This window comes from Lampetra fluviatilis, chromosome 17, assembly GCF_964198595.1.
Source record: "Lampetra fluviatilis chromosome 17, kcLamFluv1.1, whole genome shotgun sequence".
Lineage (NCBI taxonomy): Eukaryota > Metazoa > Chordata > Hyperoartia > Petromyzontiformes > Petromyzontidae > Lampetra > Lampetra fluviatilis.
The window spans coordinates 13,427,308-13,449,812 of NC_136291.1; the positions used below are offsets into that span (position 1 = coordinate 13,427,308).

At 49.9% G+C, this 22,505-nt stretch overlaps 1 protein-coding gene across 1 annotated transcript in view; it reads right to left on the minus strand.

The window, feature by feature from the left end:
- Positions 1-22,505, minus strand: part of DHRS1 (dehydrogenase/reductase 1) — a 30,636-nt gene that overhangs the window by 5,898 nt on the left and 2,233 nt on the right. Inside the window, exons 2-7 of the mRNA XM_078864188.1 lie at positions 9,435-9,595; positions 8,319-8,462; positions 8,059-8,138; positions 3,702-3,834; positions 1,260-1,403; positions 797-866 (exon numbers count right to left, since the gene is read on the minus strand). Of these exons, the coding sequence (XP_078720314.1) occupies positions 797-866; positions 1,260-1,403; positions 3,702-3,834; positions 8,059-8,138; positions 8,319-8,462; positions 9,435-9,584 (721 nt within the window). The 5' untranslated portion in view covers positions 9,585-9,595. The remainder of the gene's footprint in view (positions 1-796; positions 867-1,259; positions 1,404-3,701; positions 3,835-8,058; positions 8,139-8,318; positions 8,463-9,434; positions 9,596-22,505) is intronic.

Here is a 22,505-nt window from a genome sequence, read left to right on the forward strand (position 1 = left end):
GGACGGAGCGGGGTACCTACTTTGTGGATTTTTGGAAGGCCATAAAATCTGGGTGGTCTAGCAGCCGAAGGTTTTAGGGAGCGCTGCTTGGTCTGATCGATTAGAGAAGTCTAATTAGTGATGATTTGTTCATGAAGCCATCCAGATATATAAACACATACACAATTTCAACTAAGAAGATGGGTACAAACTGAGCAATCATTGGAAGGACGTTATTAACCAGGTAAAGTCTTAACTGACTGTGATGTTTCCATCCTACCTGCCTATGTGAGCTGTTATTTCCGACTCTCTGTGTCTCTCTGTGCCTCTCTCTTAGATCTCTCCCCCAGTGACTCAAGTGCTGCTGCAAAAGTCCCACTTTCTGCCCCGCCCCCTCTCTCCCCCCCCCCTTCCCTCTCGCCCCTACAGCCGATCTCTTGGATTGCACTCTCATACTCACATGTCCTTTGGATTGCACTCTCATGCTCACAAGTTCCTCACAATCGCTGGCCCCACCCTCTTGCCCGATGCGGCAACCCCCCCTCCCTCCCCCCCTCTCGGGTCAATGTAATGCCTCGTCCACAGCAGTCTGATTCTTTCACTTGAAGACGGTCACTTGTTGTTGCGATCGAAACGTCGTGATCTATTTTTTTTCTACCTCCGTGACTTTACCGAAAGAACCAGAGTATGGATTATCATCAGTTTTACTTAAGCGGTCGATGTGGGCATCTTGAGCGTAATAATCCATGTCAGGTAATGATTTGTCACAAGCGTGTTCATCAGGTAAGCCACTCCTGTGCGTGAAAAGCATAATTACCTTCAGCCAGCCCGACTATGCACTTCCCACTCAACTCTGGTGTTTCTCCATTCTCGAAAGCCTTCGCCATCTACAATGACAGCAAAGAAAATTTAGCCAAATGACGACTCCTGGATTCAGGGCACACTTTTTGCCACGGTGCTTGTGACATGGCCCAGCGTTAGCGCGTTCACAGCATATGGCAGAGGTGTGTGGTTCAAAACAGGCAGACTGCCCTGATTAATACTGCAGGGTGTATTAACCATAAAATACTATGCGCCATCTGCTTCACAGTGGACGTTAAACATCCCCCAATGTGATTTGAAGAAGAGTAGGCCATTATGTAGCACCTCGATGATCCAGATAACCCACATTACTCCATTAGGCTTACAGCAACGTCACCCACTGACTCTGAACAGTGAGCAGGACCCTCGTTAAAAAGTGTTGAGTCAAGAAGCGTTGTAATAATGATATTAACAATTACCCGCTGCTCCGTAATGGATTTTTCTGTGTCCCTGGCCACCAACTCCTGCACCAGCTCCGTGCGCACGGCACCCGGCCACAGCGAGACGTAGGCCACGTTGTGTTTGCGAAGCTCCACCGCACAGTCGGCAGCCAGGCGGTCGCACTGCCACGGGGTCACAGGGGTCACAGAGACGTATTTCAGTGCACGCCAAGCACAACATGGATTTGTCCCATGCATAACTGCCATTGCATGTGAAGAACGCTAAGTGTATGTGGCCGGGCCCTGTGCATCTCTTATCACTGATGAATGGTGGTCACACCAACTCCCCTGCGTAAGGAATTAGGTTGTTAACGATTAGTGACTTTGTGCCGGCCACTGGCAGAGGTTTCAGGAGTAAAGAACGTGATGGTGGCTGCAGTTAAATAAAAACCCTCATACACTTGCAATTCGGAATGTAATGACACACCCCCTTCTTCGCAATTTGATGAACTATTACGATTCAATGCAGGCACCAATACTTTTTTCTTTACATGACAGTAAACTTAGGGCCTCTAGTGGCTGTAGGGGTCATGTAAACGTATTATAAGCAGCAACACGCGAGTTGGAAATTCTTGCACGCACAAATCCATGCGTGTGTCGTGAACGCAAGATTCGATTGTAATCAATGGACTGTGTTAAGCAACTTTGTATTTAATGCGTGCAACTTGCGTATTATCGCTTAATCCAACACTCGTTTAAATACACGCTAAAGCCGTGGCTGCCAACATTCTATGATGCCACTCGGCACCGTTAAACCCTAATAAAAATTGTAAACCACCGTGCAGTAGAGAATTCGGTGTCATGTGGACAATAAAATCGCATCTCAGAATCAGAATATTTATTAATACTGGAGGAATCCGATGAGCTATAAAGGTCTTCTTCACAGATGTTCAGTCGGGTCAGGTCAGAACGTTACAACAACAAACAATACAAAAACATGATATGAGTGAAAAGTATTGGAAAGGTAAGCAAATCACGAAGAAAAAAATCCGCGGAGCACTTACTGGGCCACCAGGGGTGTCACAGACCACTGCCACCGCTCTAGAGCTAAACTATAAACTATTTTTATTATAAACTATTGAAGCGTGGCTTGTGGGAAAATACGGCAATGACGGTACCACAAATCAGTGCAACCGACCACACAGTGAACAGCTTGTCTGGAGGAGACGTAAAGCCTGGACTAACTTCAGCACACAGTCTCATCAGCAGTCGGGCTCACCCAAACCTATTTTCTTTTTTATGTTATCTATTTTTTATTTTGACCAGGTAAGGCTCAATTAGCTCTATAGCTCTTTTTTGGAAGTGTAATGTAGTAACTCGGCGGGAGACGACTTCACGGGTAACACACTCTTTATTTTACCAAACTCGTTCACAGGTGACTAACACCTACTTTGTATCTCGGGTGACAAACACCCACTTAGTATCGCGGGTGACAAACACCCACTTAGTATCTCGGGTGACAAACACCCACTTAGTATCTCGGGTGACAAACACCCACTTAGCTACCCTGGCGACTAACGCCCACTGAGCTACTCGGGTGACCAACACCCACTTAGCTACTCGGCGACTAACGCCCACTGAGCTACTCGGGTGACCAACACCCACTTAGCTACTCGGCGACTAACGCCCCTGAGCTACTCGGGTGACCAACACCCACTTAGCTACCCTGGCGACTAACGCCCACTGAGCTACTCGGGACACTCCCTGCCCGGGGTATCCGTCTTGACTGTGGGTCCCCAGCCCGACCCACGTGGGCATCGGACCCCGGGTCCCACAGTCTCGCCTCCGAGCCACACAGGGCCCCGGTCCCTACAAGGACGGCGGGACTAGGGGTCTCGGGGCACTAGGTCTTCAGCTCCGTCTTCTGGTCTTCAACTGGGTAACTCTCCCCGAGTGCTCTCGCGCGTCCCCCTTTATACCCCACCTGCGGACGTCGCTGCGAGCACCCATCCTATTCGACCAATCACTGGGCGCTGGCTACGATCCTGTTTTCCCACATCTCAGCGTGCCTCAGCACCCACGCCGCGCCGCCCCGTCATCTGTCACTCCCGGCGCGCGCGTCCACACCACGCCCACAACGCGTGCCCAACCCCGCACCTCGCGCCGCCCCGTGATCCATCACTGTCACAGTCGGCGCACGTCAACACCACCACTACAGAAGCGATGTGGCCACAAATGATAATTCAACGCAGTGGCTTATAATGTGGAACTTTATAGCAGCCAAATATTCTTAAACACTTATTTCTAAATGTGGAGGGAAAAACCGGAAGATCCGGAGAAAAATCCACGCGACCACAGGGAGAGAGTCACGCAAAACTCCAATCATACAGCAAGCACCAGGGTCGATATCAAACCCACGACCTCCTGCATGCTGGGTGAGTTAGTTAACATCTCGCCACAAAGCTGCCGGGGGACACTCACAGCTGCCTTGCCGACTCCGTAGGGCACACTGAAGAGGTACCGAAGGCCACCCATGGACGAGATGACGACAATGAGCCCCTGTCCCAGTTCCACCATCATCTGGCTTGCGTACACCGAGCATAGGTAGTGTCCCCTGGAGCCCGCACACACGTGGGCGCACGCACACAATCATGCGAGTCATTTCACACATGTTTCCCACTTCAAACACAAGGTTTTTATAGATATTTTTTCTGCAACCAGCATAAACTATACAATGGAAAGCTATCAAACAATACACGAGGCATATTCATATTTCTGGATTCATCTAAAAACGGATCCGCTAGCTTTATTTAATGAAAAATAACATTGCGTTATGCAGACACGAGTTTCATTATGATCCCAAAACGTAGGTTCAATGTATTTTAGGAGGAAATTGCAGCAGACAGGTCTACAGAGGTTACGCTTTGACGCGGCTGTATGTCTCCTGCAATGATCAAAACGCAAAATTATTTTTGGTGCCGTCAGCGCCTCGGTCTGTGCAGCATGAAATTCAAAACACCTTTTGTTATGCAACGTGCAGAGAGCTTGAACGCAAAGTTTGTACATCAAAGGGCATTTGTTTGTTTTGGAGTTAAATTCACACCCCCGTTATGTTTTATATAAACACATTTCTACACGCTGAGAAACACCGTGCAAGCTGTTGTGCGTTATGCCAAAAGCTTGTTTGTGTGTGTCACGGTATGCATGAATGCATTCATTTCGAGTTTGTGAGCTTTGATGTGTCTCATTAAAGCCGTTGCTGTGCATTACATTGGAAGGGTTTCTATGCTGCGAAATGGGGCATTCAAGTTATTGATGATATCCATGACTTGAAATGTATTACTGAAAAATGGAATGTTTTGTTTGAGCTGCGCCAAAGAGTTGGCATGCTTTCCTAGCTCACAATGCCAGCCCATACCATAGTCACTGGTTTAATTAACCAGAGTATGCACGATTCATAAACAATAGCACGCACAATTCATAAACAATGGTACGCACTATCCATAAACAATACACATTCATAAACAATATTACAAACAATTGTTGAGATAAAGTATTAATTTGTTTTACATGAAACAAGAAATTATGAACCCTGCTGTATTAGCAGGGCATATTTCATACAGCCATATTCAATTAAGCATGGAATGCGTCCGCGAGGACACAACACCGAGATGGAGCGATGATGTCAGTAAATGTGAAGGTGCTACATACACATAGATCACAGGAACATGAGAGTTGGTGGAGGCTCGGGGAGGCCTTCGACCAGCAGTGGATTGAACCTCCCAGAGTGTGCCGACTCACGCATGACCTCTGTGGGCTCTTTGTGATTACCAGACTATTCGTGAGGCCCGCTCTCGGTACCTGTGGCCACCGTGCGTTCTACAAAGAGCATTGTCCACTCATGCTGTTCCTCCCCTCTTAAAGTGCTAAACGTTCCCACAATGAAAAACATGTTCCCATACCGAGTCCTGTGTCTCCGAGTGGCTGTGTGTCTCTGTGTGTCCTTGTCTCGTTGTCTGTGGTGTCCCATGCTGGGTGTGTTCAAAGCAGGTACTGCCCATGCACATTCTTTGATCACAGTGCATTTTAATTATTTAAAAAATTGCGGTGAACTCCATAATAATTGGATAGGTGTGATCTCGGTCATTCTTCCAAATGACTCATTCTGGCCTGTGGAGGTCTCACCTAGTTAAACAAAATAAACCTGAAAACTTGAACCATATACATCCCAGATTGCTTTCCCCAGACTACTGCTTTCATAACTAAAAATGATCAGCGTCGTTGATGCAGAATATAAGTGGAGTGATATTAAACGTCACTACCGTGTCGGGTCAGTACACACATGACGTCACTGCTGTTGGGTCTGTACACACATGACGTCACTGCCTGTTCGGTATGGAGGCTGTTGACGATTGCCAAGGGGGTTGTGCCTTGGCACTCTGAGTGACCCCGGCTGGACACGTGACCAGATCCAGATGGGGGCCAGGGGACCCTGGGGGTCACGTGGTCGGGGAGTGGAGCCTTCTATCGTGGGTTCGAGAAGGGGGACGTGGCCAGGGTGTGGCCAGCCACGCCAGGGGGGCTTATAAGCCGGCTCAACACAGAGAGCTGGGCTGTTCGTGCCTGGAATGAAGACGTCTAATGATGAATCTGAAGAAAGAAGCCTCCAGTCATCGTGGCCAAGCAGAAGCCCTCCTGGCTTGGCCACGCCAAGTAGTACCCGAGTATCCAAATGACTCATTCTGGCCTGTGGTGTCATCTGGTCCAACCCATGTGAGACTAGGCTCTAAGGAAAGCTGTCTCGGGTGTGAACCAATCAACTTCAAGGACAGTGCATATATTATCAGAGTTATGTTTTTTTGTTTGCATTATGGCTGCAGGTATTGTGGTCTATGCAAACATGACTCCTTGTAAAAAAAGGTGTCAGTTTTTTTGCCAGATAGAAGGGTAAAAAAACAATTATCATAGTACCCGAGTGTTAGCGAGAGTAGGACGGTGGTCACTACCTTATGTGAAGGGTGTGTTGCAGTTGTTGCAGTTGTGTTAAATAAATAAGTGTTGCCTTCGCACGAGTGTGTGCGCCTCTGTCGAACCATTACATAAGTAATAAAACGAATAAGCAGACAATACGCCTACTTCACGTTTGTACCTATTTTACACATCTCATCAGCCACAAGGCCCATTGGGAACACATAACCTCTGCAGCATTGGCTCAATACGAGCAAACCCTAAACTGGTTTCTAGAAACCATATGTAAACAGGGGGTACATGCATGCTGGGTCCTATCTGTCGGCATCTGGAAGTTCTTCAAAATTGGCGGTGCAGTGGCCGAGATGTAAACTACCTCGCCTGGTATGCAGGAGGTCGTAGGTTCCTTCCCGACCCTGACGCCTGTATATTTGGAGCTTGCATGTTCTCCCTGTGGTTTCGTGGATTTTTCTCCGGGTCCTTCGGTTTTTCCCCTCCACATTTAGAAATGTACGTTTAGGGTATTTAGTTGCTATAAATTTCCTCACGATAAGCCACTTCGTTTATCTATCATTTGTGGTCAGGTTGCTTCTGAAAAAAGCTATATAGCTCATTGAGCCTTACCTGGTAAAATCAAATTTTTGGTAAAAAATAGGTTTGTGTGAGCCCGATGAGGCAGTGGTGCACTGAATTCAGTCCAGGCTCTCCTCCAGTCAAGCTGTTCGCTGTGCAGTCGGCATGTTGCACTGAATTGTGGCACCGTCATTGCCACACCACCATATTTGCCCACGAGCCATGGCCTAAACAGCAGGGAACTGTAACGCATCTCTTCTGACAATGGCAATTGGCCAGTCGGCCCCAACGATTTACAAATGTAATGCTGCTCCGAAGCAAACCAACTACACAATTACACATGCTAACGCTGTGTACACACACCTCTACACTACTTAAAAACAGTTTAACGTGTAGTGACATAAGAAGGGAGGGGCTGCTGGGGGCTCTGGGTTCCCGGGCGGGTCCAGAAGTTTAAGCCTCTGGGCGCCAGGCGCTGGGTTCCCAGGGGGTCCAGACGCTTAAGCCTCTGGGCGCCAAGCGTTGGGTTCCCAGGCGCTTAAGCCTTTTGGCGCCGCCAACGGGGGGGGCTGTGTGTGCTCTGTGGGATGTCTGGTGGCGCACATGGCCCCACCCCTCGTTGGACTAGGCATAAAAAGGGGAGCTCCCTAGACGATCGGGGCCAGTTGTAACTCAAGACCCAAGACCCACGACCAGCCATCTGAAGACCCTGGGATGTTGTGAGAGCCAGTGGTGGGACTCTGGAACTCCCGACTCTACGACCTTGTGAGGGCGAGTTCCAGAGCGTAGCCAGAGTAGAGTATCTAGGCTGTGTACCTAGGCTGTGTACCTAGGCTGTAACAGAGTATCAGGACTGTTGGAGTGTTGTATTGTAATAAAGGAGTTACCTCTACAAGTGTCTCCGGAACCCGTTACAAACGTATTGTTCGTTGCATCCATGCAAACCCAGTAGAATAGTTTATTTAGTACCACACAACGAAACTAAATAAATGTACTCAGTTATTGTAAAATGTTTCGGTTTTACATAGCAGGGATAATCGTGCTCTAACCTATGAGTGGTGGTGCTTGTTTTATCATACCCTTCACTCGCCCCAGCTACTGCCGAGTCACGTGCATGCCTTCATTGCTTCTTAAACCAACCATTGACAACTCTCTCTCCGCTAAGGCCTTCCAAAATCCCCCAGTCAGCTGATCTGATTCGAACCTAGCACCTCAGCACTGCTAGCTCTGATCTGCCCGGCTACAATAATAAGAGCATTGTAATATTTAAAGCACAGAGTTGGAATGGTATACACACCTCAGACCAGTGTTGTTGATGTCATCCCAGTCTGTGGCAGGCTGCTCCCAAAATGGCTTTCCAATGCCGCTGAAAATCGTCTTTGGCATTCACATTTGGGACGGGAAATGCAACAAAGACAATCTACATATGAGACTAATACTTTTGTTAGTGTTCATTTACGCCAAATGAGGCTCAACAAGTAAATTACATAAACGAGTATGGAAAGTTGTAGGTTTGCATTTGGCTAAGAATTTGCATCACAACTCTTGGGCACTCACTTTGACGCCGGCGTACGCGTTGTTGACCAAGATGTCAAGTCGGCCCTTCTGCTCGCGCCGCACGCGCTCAAACAGCGCTCGCACTTCCTCCTCCTTGGTGGAGTCACAGGACACGGGGACGCAGCGTCCACCACGTGCTTCCACCTGCCAGAGACACGGAGAGTGGGACAAAGCCAATGGCAAACACGCGCCGTGCCACCACACACCCCACCCCCATGCCAGCCAACACACACCGTACCGTCAAACACCCCTGAGTTTATCCTCGATTAGTTTTGTGGACTAGGAGCTAATTTCACAAACCTTTTCCACTGCAAATTTGCTTATCCTCGAAGAGCACTACACACCCACCCACTTCAATGAAGATAAGTTCCACTGCAGGTGTAGTGACGTAAATGGAGTCACTATGGCGTATAGCGCCAGCTACTGTCACAAGAGTGGAACTGTGTGTCTTGGGCCTCTCTTTGGCACCATGCCATACCAGTAGGTATAGCATGGAAGCGGGCCCTAGAGGGCATGGTTCGGATGGCGGTCAGAGAGAGGGCATGTGAGGACGTGACAGTCTGGGTGACCCCAAGAGGGCAAGTGACCGGGACAGGGTAGCGAGGGGGCCCAAAGGGTGGCTTGAGGGACACGTGATACTCGGTCGAGAACCTTCTGGTGAGATCCAGAAGGGGGCGTGGCTGAGGGCGGAGCGAGGCCACACTCGGTAGCATAAAGCAGAGGTCCCGAGATCAATCGTGGCTGTTAGAATGGAACCCGTCGGTGCTACGTTTCTTCGATCCTTGGTCCTCGGTCTTCGGTCTTTACGCTCAGCATCGTGGGTCAGGCAGTGTGTGACTGAATGACCCGGTTATGTAGTTACCCCGTTGTGGTCTAGTTAATAGTGGTAGTTATCACCTAGATATAGAACCCGTTGTTATGTTAAAGTAGTAGCCCTGTTAGGGCAGTACAATAAATGTGTTGTCTCCAAGTTCTAGTATGTGCCTCCGTGAAGAACACTACACAAGTAAACACATGTCGATGTAAACAATGTCATCATCACTGCCTGCAGGACATGATGCCACGATGCCAAACAAAGCAACGGTCAGCCACTCGCGACCGAGGCATCGCCATCACCTCCTCGGCGGCCTGCCGCAGCGTCTCCTGGTTGCGCCCCGTGATGTAGACCGTGGCCCCTGCCTCCGCCAGCTGCAGGGCGATGCCTTTGCCGATGCCGCGAGACGCGCCCGTCACGATGCACACTCGTCCACTCAGGGAACCCGCCATCACGAGCAGTACTGCGCACACACAGACGCGCACACACCCGGGGAGAAACCACGCCAGTAAATCATGACCATGCCAGCGTGATATCTTTGTAACCAATGGTTTCACCACAAGCCTTCTGAGATTGACCACTGTTTTTTTACACTGAAACCTGGGTGATGCAATGCACCATTAGTGCCACAAATGTAGCGGCACGGCACGGTGGTAGCTCGTTCGCTGCTCGTGGCGAAGGTTCGCAGTTCAAATCCAACAGGCCGCCCTGATTATTACTGCGGTGTGCATTAAGACTAAAATAGACATTTTCTGCTTTGCAGTGGACATCAAAGATCCCGGGATGTCATTTGAAGGACAGCAGGCCATTCTGTGCTGACGTCACAGTTGAAACTGGCATTATTTTAAAAACTTCTCGCAAATTATCTCATTGGGAAACTTAGCAATATGTGCACTACTGCAAAACTAAATTTCAAACAAAACGGCAGGACTCTCCGAAAAAAAAGGTATTGAGACTCAGCGAGGCTGTCAGGTGGCCGTGTGGCCTATGGGGCCGTGTGGCCTAGGGGCCGCAGCATCAAGGTGTCCATGCTGCATTGCTGAATTTGAAACCTGGGGTCACCACCACCCTAATTAACCCAGGTGGGGGGGTGGGTCCCAAAGCGTTGTGAGGTGCTGGTCTCAGACTGGCCAACAATGACTGCACACACATAAACAACCAGCGTATCAAATGTTTGTTCACTCAATTCGGCTTATTCTGTTCTGAGAACTAAACGTTGCTTTGCTACGACTTGCACGACGCATGCTTCGCAGACAATATAAAAATCAGGGTTGTTTAAACAATAGCCAGCAAACCGGTAACCATTTTCGCAATAAATTGCCAGTTCTCAAAGTCAGTAATCGGTAACCGTTTCCAATGGAATACAATCGATCTTCTATGATCGGGCACGTGATTATCCAGCTTCCAAATGTATCCGGCGGTCCTGGACCTATCCAGCAAAACCGCTCCAAAGGCTGTACCAGTCCAGTGACTGGTACAGCCTTTGGACCCATCATGTTGTTGAAACAGCATAGTAGGTACAGTACATCACGCCATGCAGAGTCTTCAAGATGAAAGTGGTAAGTACGGTACAGTAAATACAGTACCTTGATACAGGATATTTATTTTTGTCTATTTGTATGATTATTTATGCCAATTTCAGAGTAAACACATTTTTTTAAAAACACAACACCTAAAACATGTTATGCAATAATGTGCAAACACAGGCTATTTAAAATAATGTGATTATCCAGCGTTTTTGAAACTCCGACGCCCCTCTTCCCCCCGAAGCCGCCGGATAATTGGTGGTTGACTGTATTTAGTGATGAACGCCCCCATTGGCACATGCGAACAGCACGGTGGCCTAAATTACCACGTGGTGGTATCGTGCACTCGTTGCTCACTCACGCCGCTGCTAGGCTGGGCCTCCGCGAGAGACGACTCGGAAAAGGTGGGCGTACCCACACTTTACCCCACCACAAACCAGAGCTTCCACTCCATTAACAGTATAAATGGCTAGACAGGTTAAGGTGGATATGATAAACTCACCCCAATATTTCAACTGCCTGGCCTGGAGATTTACATTTTTCAACAGCATTGGATTTCATCGTCAAGTTCAATTTTCCAAAAACATTCCAACACACACTATCGTTGGCTCTCTGTGTCATAAAGCGAAAGGCAGAGCTGAGAACTCCCTCCTCTTCATCCGCGTTGGTCCAATTGTAGTGTCTTCAAAGATTACTCACACCGACACGTAGTAACAAGTCACCTGCTTACACTTTATTACTCCTGTTCACGCGCAAGTTGTAGGCACTACTATATCTATCTTTACTGTCACATACACTTGACTTCTCTCCGCTCTCACCTATTCTGCACCTCACCTATCCTGCACTCAGCCACTCTGCACACAGCAACTCCGCACTCGGCAACTTTGCGCACAGCAAATCCGTACTCAGCGGCTCTGCACACAGCAACTCCGCACTCAGCGACTCTGCACACAGCAGCTCTTAGAACTCTGCATCTCCACCGCTGCCCTCACTTATGTTGCCTCATACCCGCTCACCCGTCTGTCCCGGGTGGGGGGGTTCACCCAACACCCGCCCGGCGACGGTGAGGGTTGAGGCTTTGTTGACGGCTTGAGCGGCAGCGGCGAGATGTCTTCACTCTTGGTTTCCGGGCAACTCAACTCCGCGCACGCACACTCCAGCTTATATCCCCCTGCTCATTCCGAGTCCTCACGTTCCTTCCCCTTAAGCTGCCGCCTGCCCGGCACCTGTGTCCTCATTAATCCCTTATCATCACCCCGACGCCAACCTCCAGCCTCAACGTTCCCACCTGTTCGACCTCGTTTGCACCCGCTTCTCCGGTGCAAACCTCATGTTGCAACACGCACACCTGTTTGTCCTCAGTTGCACCCACTTAACTGCACGCACCGCGTATATCTCTCCTCTACACAATTACTGGACTATATGAATTTTATTTTGGAGAGATCTGCACACATTTCCTCCACGAATTGCAAGATCCGAACTCTTTCATGACTTCTGGTTCCAAAAGCACTGGATTGTGAATGGGCTTTAAATTTTATCAGACCAAGTAAGTTGTGGTATATTTTTTAAAGCTACTTCATACCTTAAAATACATTTTTTTTAACACTCAAAAATAAAATTACAAGCTGTATGTGGGTTAAATTTGGCCTTCATGGAAATAATGGGGTTTTGATTGAGAATATACAGGGCACCTCACCCCAGAGTTTGCCCAGTATTGAGCACATGCTGTGCTGCAGGTGAGCCCCACGCTAGATTTGACAGCGACTTTTGACCCAAATTGGGTAAAAACCATCAATCATTGACAGCGGATAGCTGCCATTCAGAGCTACGATAACCAAGAAAACCAGCCGTGGTCTTGGAAATTAGCGTAGCAAACTTACATCTCCTATGATACCTTTGATTTGTAGTATTCAAGTTGTTTAATTTTATTTGTTGCTAATGGCAAATCCAATTAACTGCAGTAAATGCAGTCAAATTTTCTACAGGAATTCAGTCTAAGCTGATAATTGCCCATGAGGAGTTTGCAGAGGTTGCTTTGATCCCAATGTTTAGTCAACCATATTTTTTCATTCTAGATTTGAAGCTTTCGTGACTGCAAGGAATCATCTTCTTAGGTTTTTTCGGTAAAGTCACGTAGAAAGTAAAATAAAATAAAAACAAAAATCACGACGTTTCGGAGGCAACACAAGTCTCCGTCATCAGGTGGGACCGTCACAGCCAGATTAGCTGTATCAAGTGAGGCAATGATTCAAGATGTAATCCCTTAAAAGCGAGTTGAGGGGGGAGGGAGAGGGAGGGGGGAGCTCATCAGACTATGGTAGCCAATGAAAGGAACGTATCGGGAGGGAGGGGGGGCGAGGCCAAAAGGGTGGGCGATGGACGTGGAAGCGCTTGTGCGCAAGCGGCCAATTACTGCACACGCCAACACAATGGAGCGATTGTGCGCAAGCGGCCAGCCACTGCACCCGCCAACACAATGGGCAGAGAGGAGGAGGGGAGGTCTAATACACATGATAGACAAAAGGACGAAAATGATGATGGGTACAAACTTAGGGGGAGCTCATCAGACTATGGTAGCCAATGAATGGAACGTATCGGGAGGGAGGGGGGGGCGGGGGGGGGGGCGAGGCCAAAAGGGTGGGCGACGGACGTGGAAGCGCTTGTGCGCAAGCGGCCAATTACTGCACACGCCAACACAATGGAGAGAGAGGGGGAGGGGGGGTCTGATACACATGATAGACAAAAGAACGAAAATGCCCATGTTTATACCAATGTTCAGCCAGCATTGGTATAAACATGGGCATTTTCGTTCTTTTGTCTATCATGTGTATCAGACCCCCCCTCCCCCTCTCTCTCCATTGTGTTGGCGTGTGCAGTAATTGGCCGCTAGCGCACAAGCGCTTCCACGTCCGTCGCCCACCCTTTTGGGCCTTCCGTGTCGTTCAGGTGTTCGCGTTGCCAATCGATGCATTTATTACCACAATTCTATTGAAAACGTTTCTGGTTCTGATTTTCATAACCAGTAACAGATTATAACAGCGGTCACCGGTTCTGACTTATGAAAGTGGTTACCGGTTTGGCGTTTGACAATGCTAGTGATCACTGTTCACGCATGCCCCCACACGCTTGTGCCATTAGAGTCAAACGAATGCATCAGCAATTACATCTGATAGCTTGTTTAACGATTTTCGTTCTACCCCTGTGACAGAAAAAAAACTTAGCATTTTTACTGAATGTTATTTTTTCGTGAAACAATTAACTTAGGAAACTGTCCAAATATCAACTGCATGTTAGGCTAAGGGCCCAATTACTTGAGTGATATATATTATGCCTGGTAGGATGGTTTAGTTTTATTTGTATGTGTTTGGTGATTTGTTTACCTTTCTTATACTGTACTTTTCATTACTATCATGTGTATGTACTGTTTGTTGTTGTTAACGTTCTTACCCGCCCCAACTGGACATCTGTGAAAGGGAGTTTCATAGCTCATCGGATTCCTCCAGTATAAATAAATATTTTTTGATTCTGATGTATCGGGGAGATGCATTTAACCTTTAAAATTACAATTGTGTCGATATTAACCACCCAATGCATATTTGTTCAAGCAACCTCATGGGCAACATTCGGGATTTATAATTTCCAATAGGAATTGGGCTACCCTACAGCTTGATGGTATTAGCGTATCGCCAACCATGGTTGCACAATTGACGATAGATGGTTTATGGGTGCAAGGGTCAAGTGTCTCAGATTCTGTACCACTCGCATGCATCATCCTGCGAGAGCAGGACTGTTGTTCACTACCCCGAGTGGGTTGAAATGGCTAGCCGATTCTCTGTAGTTTGAGAAAGGATGCATGTCATATATATCCTGCCACAAATGAACCACAACTTTCAACATATGAACCACAATACCTTGCTGATCTCGTCAAGGAGCATAAACCAACATGCAAACTTTGGTCATCCTCGCAGCAGCGGCTTTTGGCTAACCATCGAATAAAGACGGTCACTGCATTGTGCACTTTCAGATGCATGTGGCGGCTTGAAATGCTATTATTTCTGATATTAAAAAGCAACTGGAGCTATGCACTTTGAAATCTATATTGAAAACTCATTTCTTTAGAACAGATTTTTGTGTTTAATTTGTTGTCCTTCCCCACACCTCCGATTAGCGCAGTTGGCTGGGTATGGTGCGAAAGAAGTTCAACATATGCTTGTGCTAACACAAACGTGACGTGCACTGGGTTTCCAATTCGCAGTTGACAAATAAAAATTCACTCCATTTGCAATCTCTCTCCTGCTCCTCACCCACTGCCTCATAAATGCATTTGCAGTTAGAAAATAACATTATGAACATATGCTCTGGTATATAATTTTAGTGGTATAATTTTTCACCTCGTGCCATTGATTTTTCCAAACTACAGAATGTATTACAAACAAACAAAAACACAAAGTCCCGATTACATTCCTGTGTCATGGCAAAAAACACTGTCTCAACAAGCAAATGCATCACAAGAAGAAGACCATGTAAGAGGGATCAATGATATAGCAGAGAACTTTACTTTACAGGTTAATACTGCAGTTCCACTGAGAATTGTGCAACACTTCCTGTGGTATTTAGACACTTATCAGCAAGGCATAGTTGCTTATGCAACTATGTACTTTTTTACTTTCCAGACTCCAACCCTGCTTATCTCGAGAAACAAAAGAAAGCTCGAGAGATATCAGGGGACTTGCTCTTGCATGGCAAGGTCGTGCAGCAATAACTGCTGCTGGAAAATGCGAGCAGAGCCAGAATTGAGTGGAGACAGCACCACTCAGCAATCCAGCCCCAATAACAGCGGCTCTCTCCTCTCACCGAAGCTACTAGAAAAAGAGCGTAATAGCTTATAAAAAAATAAGAATATGTTTTACCCTTTCTGGCAATGAAACAGGTGTTAAGATGTTCAAACACCAAATAGAAACCTTTTGCAAGGAATCCAGTCTGCATTAACCACACGTACTTGCTGTAAACATGCCAACAAACTGTACATGTTCTTTGGTTCTTTCTGTAAAGTCATGTAGATATAAAAATAATAATAAAAATAGAGTGAATAAAAAATATATAAAAAACACAAAAACACAGATGTAGACTGTAACCTGGTTAAATTTAGACTTAAAACTTTCGTGACTGCAGGAATTCATATTCTTTGGTTCTTTCGGTAAAGTCACGTTGATAGAAAAATAATAATAAAAAGTGAATAAAAATAAAAAATTATAAAAATGAAATAATAAAAAAGACATTCATGTAGACTGTAGCCTGGTTCTTAATCGGAGTGAGTGTACTGGCAGTCTATAGTATAGACTATAGCCTGGTTATCAAGTTTGGTGAGTATACTGGCAGTCTATAGTGTAGACTGTAGTAATTGTTATTAAGCTGGGTGAGTGTACTGGCAGTCTGTAATGTAGACTGGCGCCTGGCTCTTAACCTCGGTGAGCTTCCTGGCATTCTATAATGTAGACTGTAACCTGGCTTTTAAGCTTGGTGAGCGTATTGGCATTCCATAATTTACTGGGCGTAGTACCAGCCCTAGCGGGGCTTGGGTGAGCGCTGGTCAGCGCGGAGGCACCACGTACAGTGTGCGGTGCGGGCTCCCAGTGAGGGAGCGAGAGGGAGTGTCAGCCAGCCAGGGTTACGTTGGGGCATGATACGCTGGTTGACCTGCCGACACGTGACTGGATGATATTGGAGGGGGGCCACCGAGGGACAGGGGCTGCTGGGCGGTCACGTGGTATAAAAGAGCTCTCGGGGAGCCTTCGGGAAAGAGCTCGAGAGATCTAGAAGGTGGGCGGAGCGAGGGGCGGAGCCAGCCCCAGCCCAGCCCGATATAACGAGGGGCCCCGTGAGGGACTCAGGGTTCTTCTTGTTGCTGGTGATCCATGTCGGATAAAAGAAGCTTCTAGCCATGCGGTCCAGCACCAAGCTTGTGGTCTGGGCCGGAATAGCGAACCGTGTCGAGTTCTGCCGTAGCGTGGCTAGATGGGCATTCAACACCCAAGTGTAGGTTATGTTATATTGACTTATTGAATAAATAGTGTTGCTCCCAAGACAAAGTCTGCAACTCAGTTGGACTCACAACAACTGGTGTCGGAAGTGGCCAACTTGCTAAACTGTAGCTAGCGGTAGACAAGTCATGTCTACACGTCGCAGAGTTCGTGTACAGGCGTCGGACGACGAAGACGATGAGGAGCTGATTCCACCCACGGCCGCCGAGGATGGAGCGGAGACGCTGCCGGCATAGAGTGCAGTCGGGGCGCGCGGCACCTCGCCTTTGTCGGAGGAGCTCGTCAGGGACGCGCACAGCCATCTAGTTGACCTCCTCCAAGCGGCGTCCTCGCTCCTCATTGAGATGCGGTCCCTGCCCTCGACGGTGAAAGAGGGAGCGGCGGAGTTGTCCGGACGGGGCGACTCAGCCGCCATTTCACAGAAGGCGGCAACGCAATCGCCGCTGCCCACCGCCCTCGACGATGATGCCTTGGCGGCGTTCCTTGCCATTCCGCTGTCCGAGAGGTCCACCCTCATGTAGGTGTTTGACCAAATGGCCGCAGTTTTCAAGCCTCCGCTGAACAGCCGCCAGAAGTTCGCCGTGAGCCGGAAAGAGGATGGTGAGTCGGCTCTGGCCTACCGAAGTGCGCTCTTGGCGCTGGCGAAGGCCACGTTCCCGAAAATGGACAACAGCCTTGACGCCTTGGTCCTTGAGAAGATGTTGGGACTCGCCAAAGACCTCCATACTGTGCTCCCCGCCGAGGATGGGGAGGTGTCTTCGCTCAAGATCGCCAGGTGCATACAGGCGTAGCAGACCCTGCAACGAGAAGCCTGCTCCCGCGTGCTCGCTGCATCAGCGGAGCGGCGATCGTCGGAGTGACGGCGATCGGCGGCGGGACAACCAGCGGCGGGCGAGGTCTGCATCGTCCCAGTCCAGCAGTGGACTGGTCACCTGCTACAACTGCGACCTACCGGGGCACGTTCAATGGGGCTGCCGGGTTCCTCGCCGGCAGCCCCTCGGACATTCACCTTCCCACGACTCCCAGCTCTCTAAGGCGTGTCGCGGCACACCTCACACTCGGCCCCGGGGTTCACTTCACCCATCGGTGGGGTCCGATTTGCATAGGGGTCGCACACAGTTTCGGGGGGAGTCGGTGCATGTTCACGACGCGCGAACATGCACCGGATCAGTGGTCGGAGCTGGCACATCGAGTGGTTGCGGCAACCGCGGGGTCGTTGGCTGTGCTTGGGTTCATTGAGGGGGTTGAAATTCGCATGCTTGTTGACACCGGCGCGTCTTCAACCATTATTTCCGACCTCATTTACAATATTTTGCCCCCCCCGGTGTCAGACTTTGGAGCCGTTGGATGCTCCGTGTTTCGCCGCCAACGACGGATCATTCGGGATAATCGATCGGATTGCTGTTGCGTTGCACATTGGCGATGTCACATTGTCGGGCCATGTTTTGGTTTCTACGGCCCTGGCTATTCTGGGGACTGATTTTCTCGGCAAAATGCCTCTGAAGATTTGTATGGACCAGGGCTGTTTGGAATTGCCGTCGGGACGGCGAATGGCATTTCTCCCATCTCCGACCCGCATGTATTCTGCTAACGCCACGGTGCAAGCGCTTGCGTGCCGAACGGCGCGCAAATTTTGGTGCCCCTTCGATTGCGTAAACCGCTCGATGCGCGCGCTGTGGGGGACAGTATTGTGTTGGGTCCCTCAAATAAGCTTAGTCGGGGGATGTCACTCGTAGCGGCTCAGACGCTGGTCTCCCGGGACCAGGCACCATTTATCCAAGTCCTTAATGCCGGGTCGGACACTACGGTCATTCAGGAGGGTTCCGGCATGTCCGGAGGCGAATGTCGTGGGAAATGTCGGGGTCAGTGTTCGGGCTCATGGACCTCGGAATGAGGGCTGGATGGATAGGCTCTGCTCGGAATACGGCGATTTGTCCATGGGACAAATGGGGAATCTGAGAGCGCTTCTGCGGGAGTTTTCGGACATTTTTAGTAAAAGTAAATTCGATATCGATCGCACGTCCCTTTTGAGCCACCATATCGACACGGGAAATGCCGCCCCCATTCAGCAGAATCCTTACTGCCCGAGTCCAGCCAAGAATTAACACGTTCAGGCGGCGGTTGATGAGATGTTGGCCGCAGATATCATCTCGCCATCCACCAGTCCATGGGGTGCTCCAATCGTCCTAGTTAAGAAGCACAATGGCAGTTTGTGGTTTTGTGTCGATTTCCGCAAGCTTAACAAGGTTTCTGTTACGGATGCATACCCCTTTCTTCGTATGGACGATTCATTGGACGCTCTGGCGGGCGCGCAGTGCTTTTCCACCCTTGACCTTTTGTCGCGCTTTTGGCAGTTGCCGCTTGACGAGGCCTCAAGGCCCAAGGCGGCTTTTCGAACACCACAGGGGTATTTCGAGTTTAACCGGCTTCCAATGGGGCTCCACTCCACGCCGGCCACCTTTCAGCGAATTGGTTTTGGCGGGCCTCCAGTGGAATTCGTGCCTAATCTACTTGGATGACGTCATTGTTTTCGGTCGCACGTTCGATGAGCATTTGGATCGCCTGCGGGCTGTTTTCGTTAAGATGCGTGCGGCCGACCTTAAATTCAAGCCCCAAAAAATGTCACCTACTCCAAAAATCTGTTCAGTACTTGGGCCATATAGTCAGCGAATCGGGAATCGCGTTCAGATGTGGTCGACCCCCACCTCGGCCAGCGAGGTGTGCAGTTTTATCCGCTTTGCTCTTATTATCGACGATTTGTAGTGGGGTTCGCATCTATAGCAAAACCTCTCCACGCCTTGACAGTTAAGGGACAAAAATTTCATTGGGAGAAAGCTGCGTTCCACTCTATTCGTAACGCCCCTCCCCTGCGTTATCCCGACTTTTCGTTGCCGTTCGTTTTGGACACGGACACCAGTAATACCGGCATTGGTGCGGTGTTATCCCAAGTTGTTAATGGCGTGGAGCACGTGGTCGCGTATGACAGCAGAGTGCTGTCTCAGGCCGAGCAGCAGTACTGCGTAACGCGCCGGGAGCTATTCGCCATTGTCGTTTTTGTGCAACAATATCGGCCGTACTTGTACGGGCGACATTTCAAGGTGCGCTTCGATCACGCGGCGCTCCAGTACGCGCTGCGTGTGGATCAGCCTTCTGGTCAATTGTCACGCTGACTCGCAATCCTGTAGGATAGTTCGTTCAATGTCACGTATCGTAAGGGTTCTCGCCATATCAACGCCGATGCCCTATCACGATTGCCAGTGGGCGTGGAGTGTGCTTGTTTTTCGGGTTCGGGTCGTTGTCGACTGGCCGGCTCGCCCTCCCCATCCCCTCTCGTTGCGTCTGCCGCGGACACGATGGCAGGGACGGGCGACGTCTCTGCTGCATGGGATGAGATTTTGGGGTTGGACTACGAGGTGTGGGGAATGCCGGCGTCCCTCCTTAAGTTGTGCCGGCGTGTCGAGTAGACCGCCGATGGCACGGCTCCGCGGGGTGTCGCCTCGTTCGTCCTGCGGGGTGGCCTGCTCATGTACTGGGCCAGAGGATTGCACTGTTATGCTATTGTTGTCCCTACTGCCCTGCGTGGCGAAGTTGTTTGGGCTGTGCATAAACGGTTGTTGCACCTCGGAGTGCAAAAGACATGGGCCACTCTTAAATTGGATTTTTATTGGCCAGCCATGGCCTCCGACGTCGAGGATCTGCTTAAGGGCTGCGTGCAAAGTGCCCAGCGGAAGCCGCCAGCGAGATCCTGTTGCCCTCCGTTTAAATCCATCCAAGTGTTGCGTGTAAATGAAATTGTTGCGCTCGATATTCTCGGAATGTTTCCTGCTTCCGCGCGTGGAAATAGGTACTTGCTTGTGGGCATTGAGTATTTCTCACGCTGGCCTATGCCCTGGCCGCTCCCGAATCAATCGGCGGTGACTATTACCGAGGCATTCCTCAATAGCGATGTTCTGGATAAGGGTGCCCCCGAGCGCCTCTTGACGGATCAAGGCAAAAAAAATCGTCCAAGCTGCTGTGTGACGTGTGCAATTTGCTGGGGATGAAAAAGGTACGCACGTTGCCGTACCACCTGCAAACGGATGGCATGGTCGAACGCCTACACCGGACTCTGACCTCCATGTTGAGTCACTTGGTTAGCGTGTCACAGGTCGACTATGATTTGCATATTCCTGCGGTTCTTGTCACTTATAGGAAGGCCCCTTATGCGTCCACCGGCTACTCTCCCTTTTTTATGTATGGGAGTATGATCCTCCCATCGATGTGCAGTTACAAGCCGCGCCCACCCCGAAGGTGTCCAAAATATCTGATTCAATTCGGTTCACTCTCGCCAAACTTTCCAAGGCGCGGGAAGCTGGCAATGTTAACTCTCGTGCCAAATAGTTGGCTAACGAGAGGCTCAAAGGCGCCTGTGTTTCCCTGTGCGATTGGTCACCGGGGGACAGGGCCTGGTTGCATTATCCGCAGGTGCCAGTCGGCACATTTCCCAAATTGCTGCAACCATGGAGGGGGCCGGTTGATGTGGTTCGAATCATGCGGCCGCAGTGTGTCCAGATTCGGTTCGGTAAGCGGAGCTGGTTTGTACACCCCTCTCGTCTGAAGCCGTTTATCGCGCCTCGTGAGTTTGTATCATCTCTATATCGCAGGGGCCGAGCGTCGGGTGTGCCCGACGAGCTGGGGCGTGCGTCTGCCGACACAGATCCTCAGGTGAGTGTTTCTGTTCCACCCCCAGGCGCCTCGCGATTGATGCCTCGCACGCAGTCGCTCGTGTCGGCCTCACGTGCTCTGGACGTGAAGGACCCAGCGACCCGGCGACCCGGCCTACTGCTCTTCGTGAGGAGCCAGCTTCGTCGGGTCGATTTCTTGTTCCCCCCGGGCCTTCCAGGGCGGTCGAGCCCAATTTGCCTGGAGGACCAGCGTTACGGACTCGTTCAAAGACTCGATTTGCGTGATCCCCACGCATTGCACACTCCCACACCGTCATGGGCTGTCGCGCTCGCATAAGTCGTGGCGAGTATTTGGCCGATCCTGCTCGCCATCGAGCTCACGGGCGTTGTTACACGATGTGAGTGGGAGATGTTGTGGGGATCTTGTACGACGCAATTGTTGGGTTCATCTTTTCTTTTATCTCTCCGTGTATATATTGTACAGTTGGGTTTGGGTAATTTATTGTGTTGTTATTGTTGGAGCACACTTGTTTGTTCTGTATAATTGTACGTCGGTTGCTTACTTGCGGGGAGGGGGTTGGCATCCGAGACGGCTGGAAGCTACGGCGGGGGGGGTGATGTAGTGACTGTGATTGTCACTGTGTGGTGCCGGGCTTACGAAGCCATGGCGGATGTGTTGGCATTATGTGTAGCCCACTTACTGGGCGTAGTACCAGCCCTAGCGGGGCTGGTCAGCACGGAGGCACCACGTACAGTGTGCGGTGCGAGCTCCCGGTGAGGGAGCGAGAGGGAGTGTCAGCCAGCCAGGGTTACATTGGGGCATGATACGCTGGTTGACCTGCCAACACGTGACCGGATATTTGAGGAGGGCCACCGGTGGACGGAGGCCGCTGGGCGGTCACATGGTATAAAAGAGCTCTCGGGGAGCCTTCGGGAAAGAGCTCAAGAGATCTAGAAGGTGAGCGGGGTGAGGGGCGGAGCCAGTCCCAGCCCAAGCCGATATAACGGGGGCCCCGTGAGGGGCTCCGGGGTTCTTCGTGTTGCTGGCGATGAAGATCCACATTGGGTAAAAGAAGCCTCTAGCCACGCGGTCCAGGACCCAGCTTGTGGCCCGGGCCGGGATAGCGAACCGTGTATAGTTC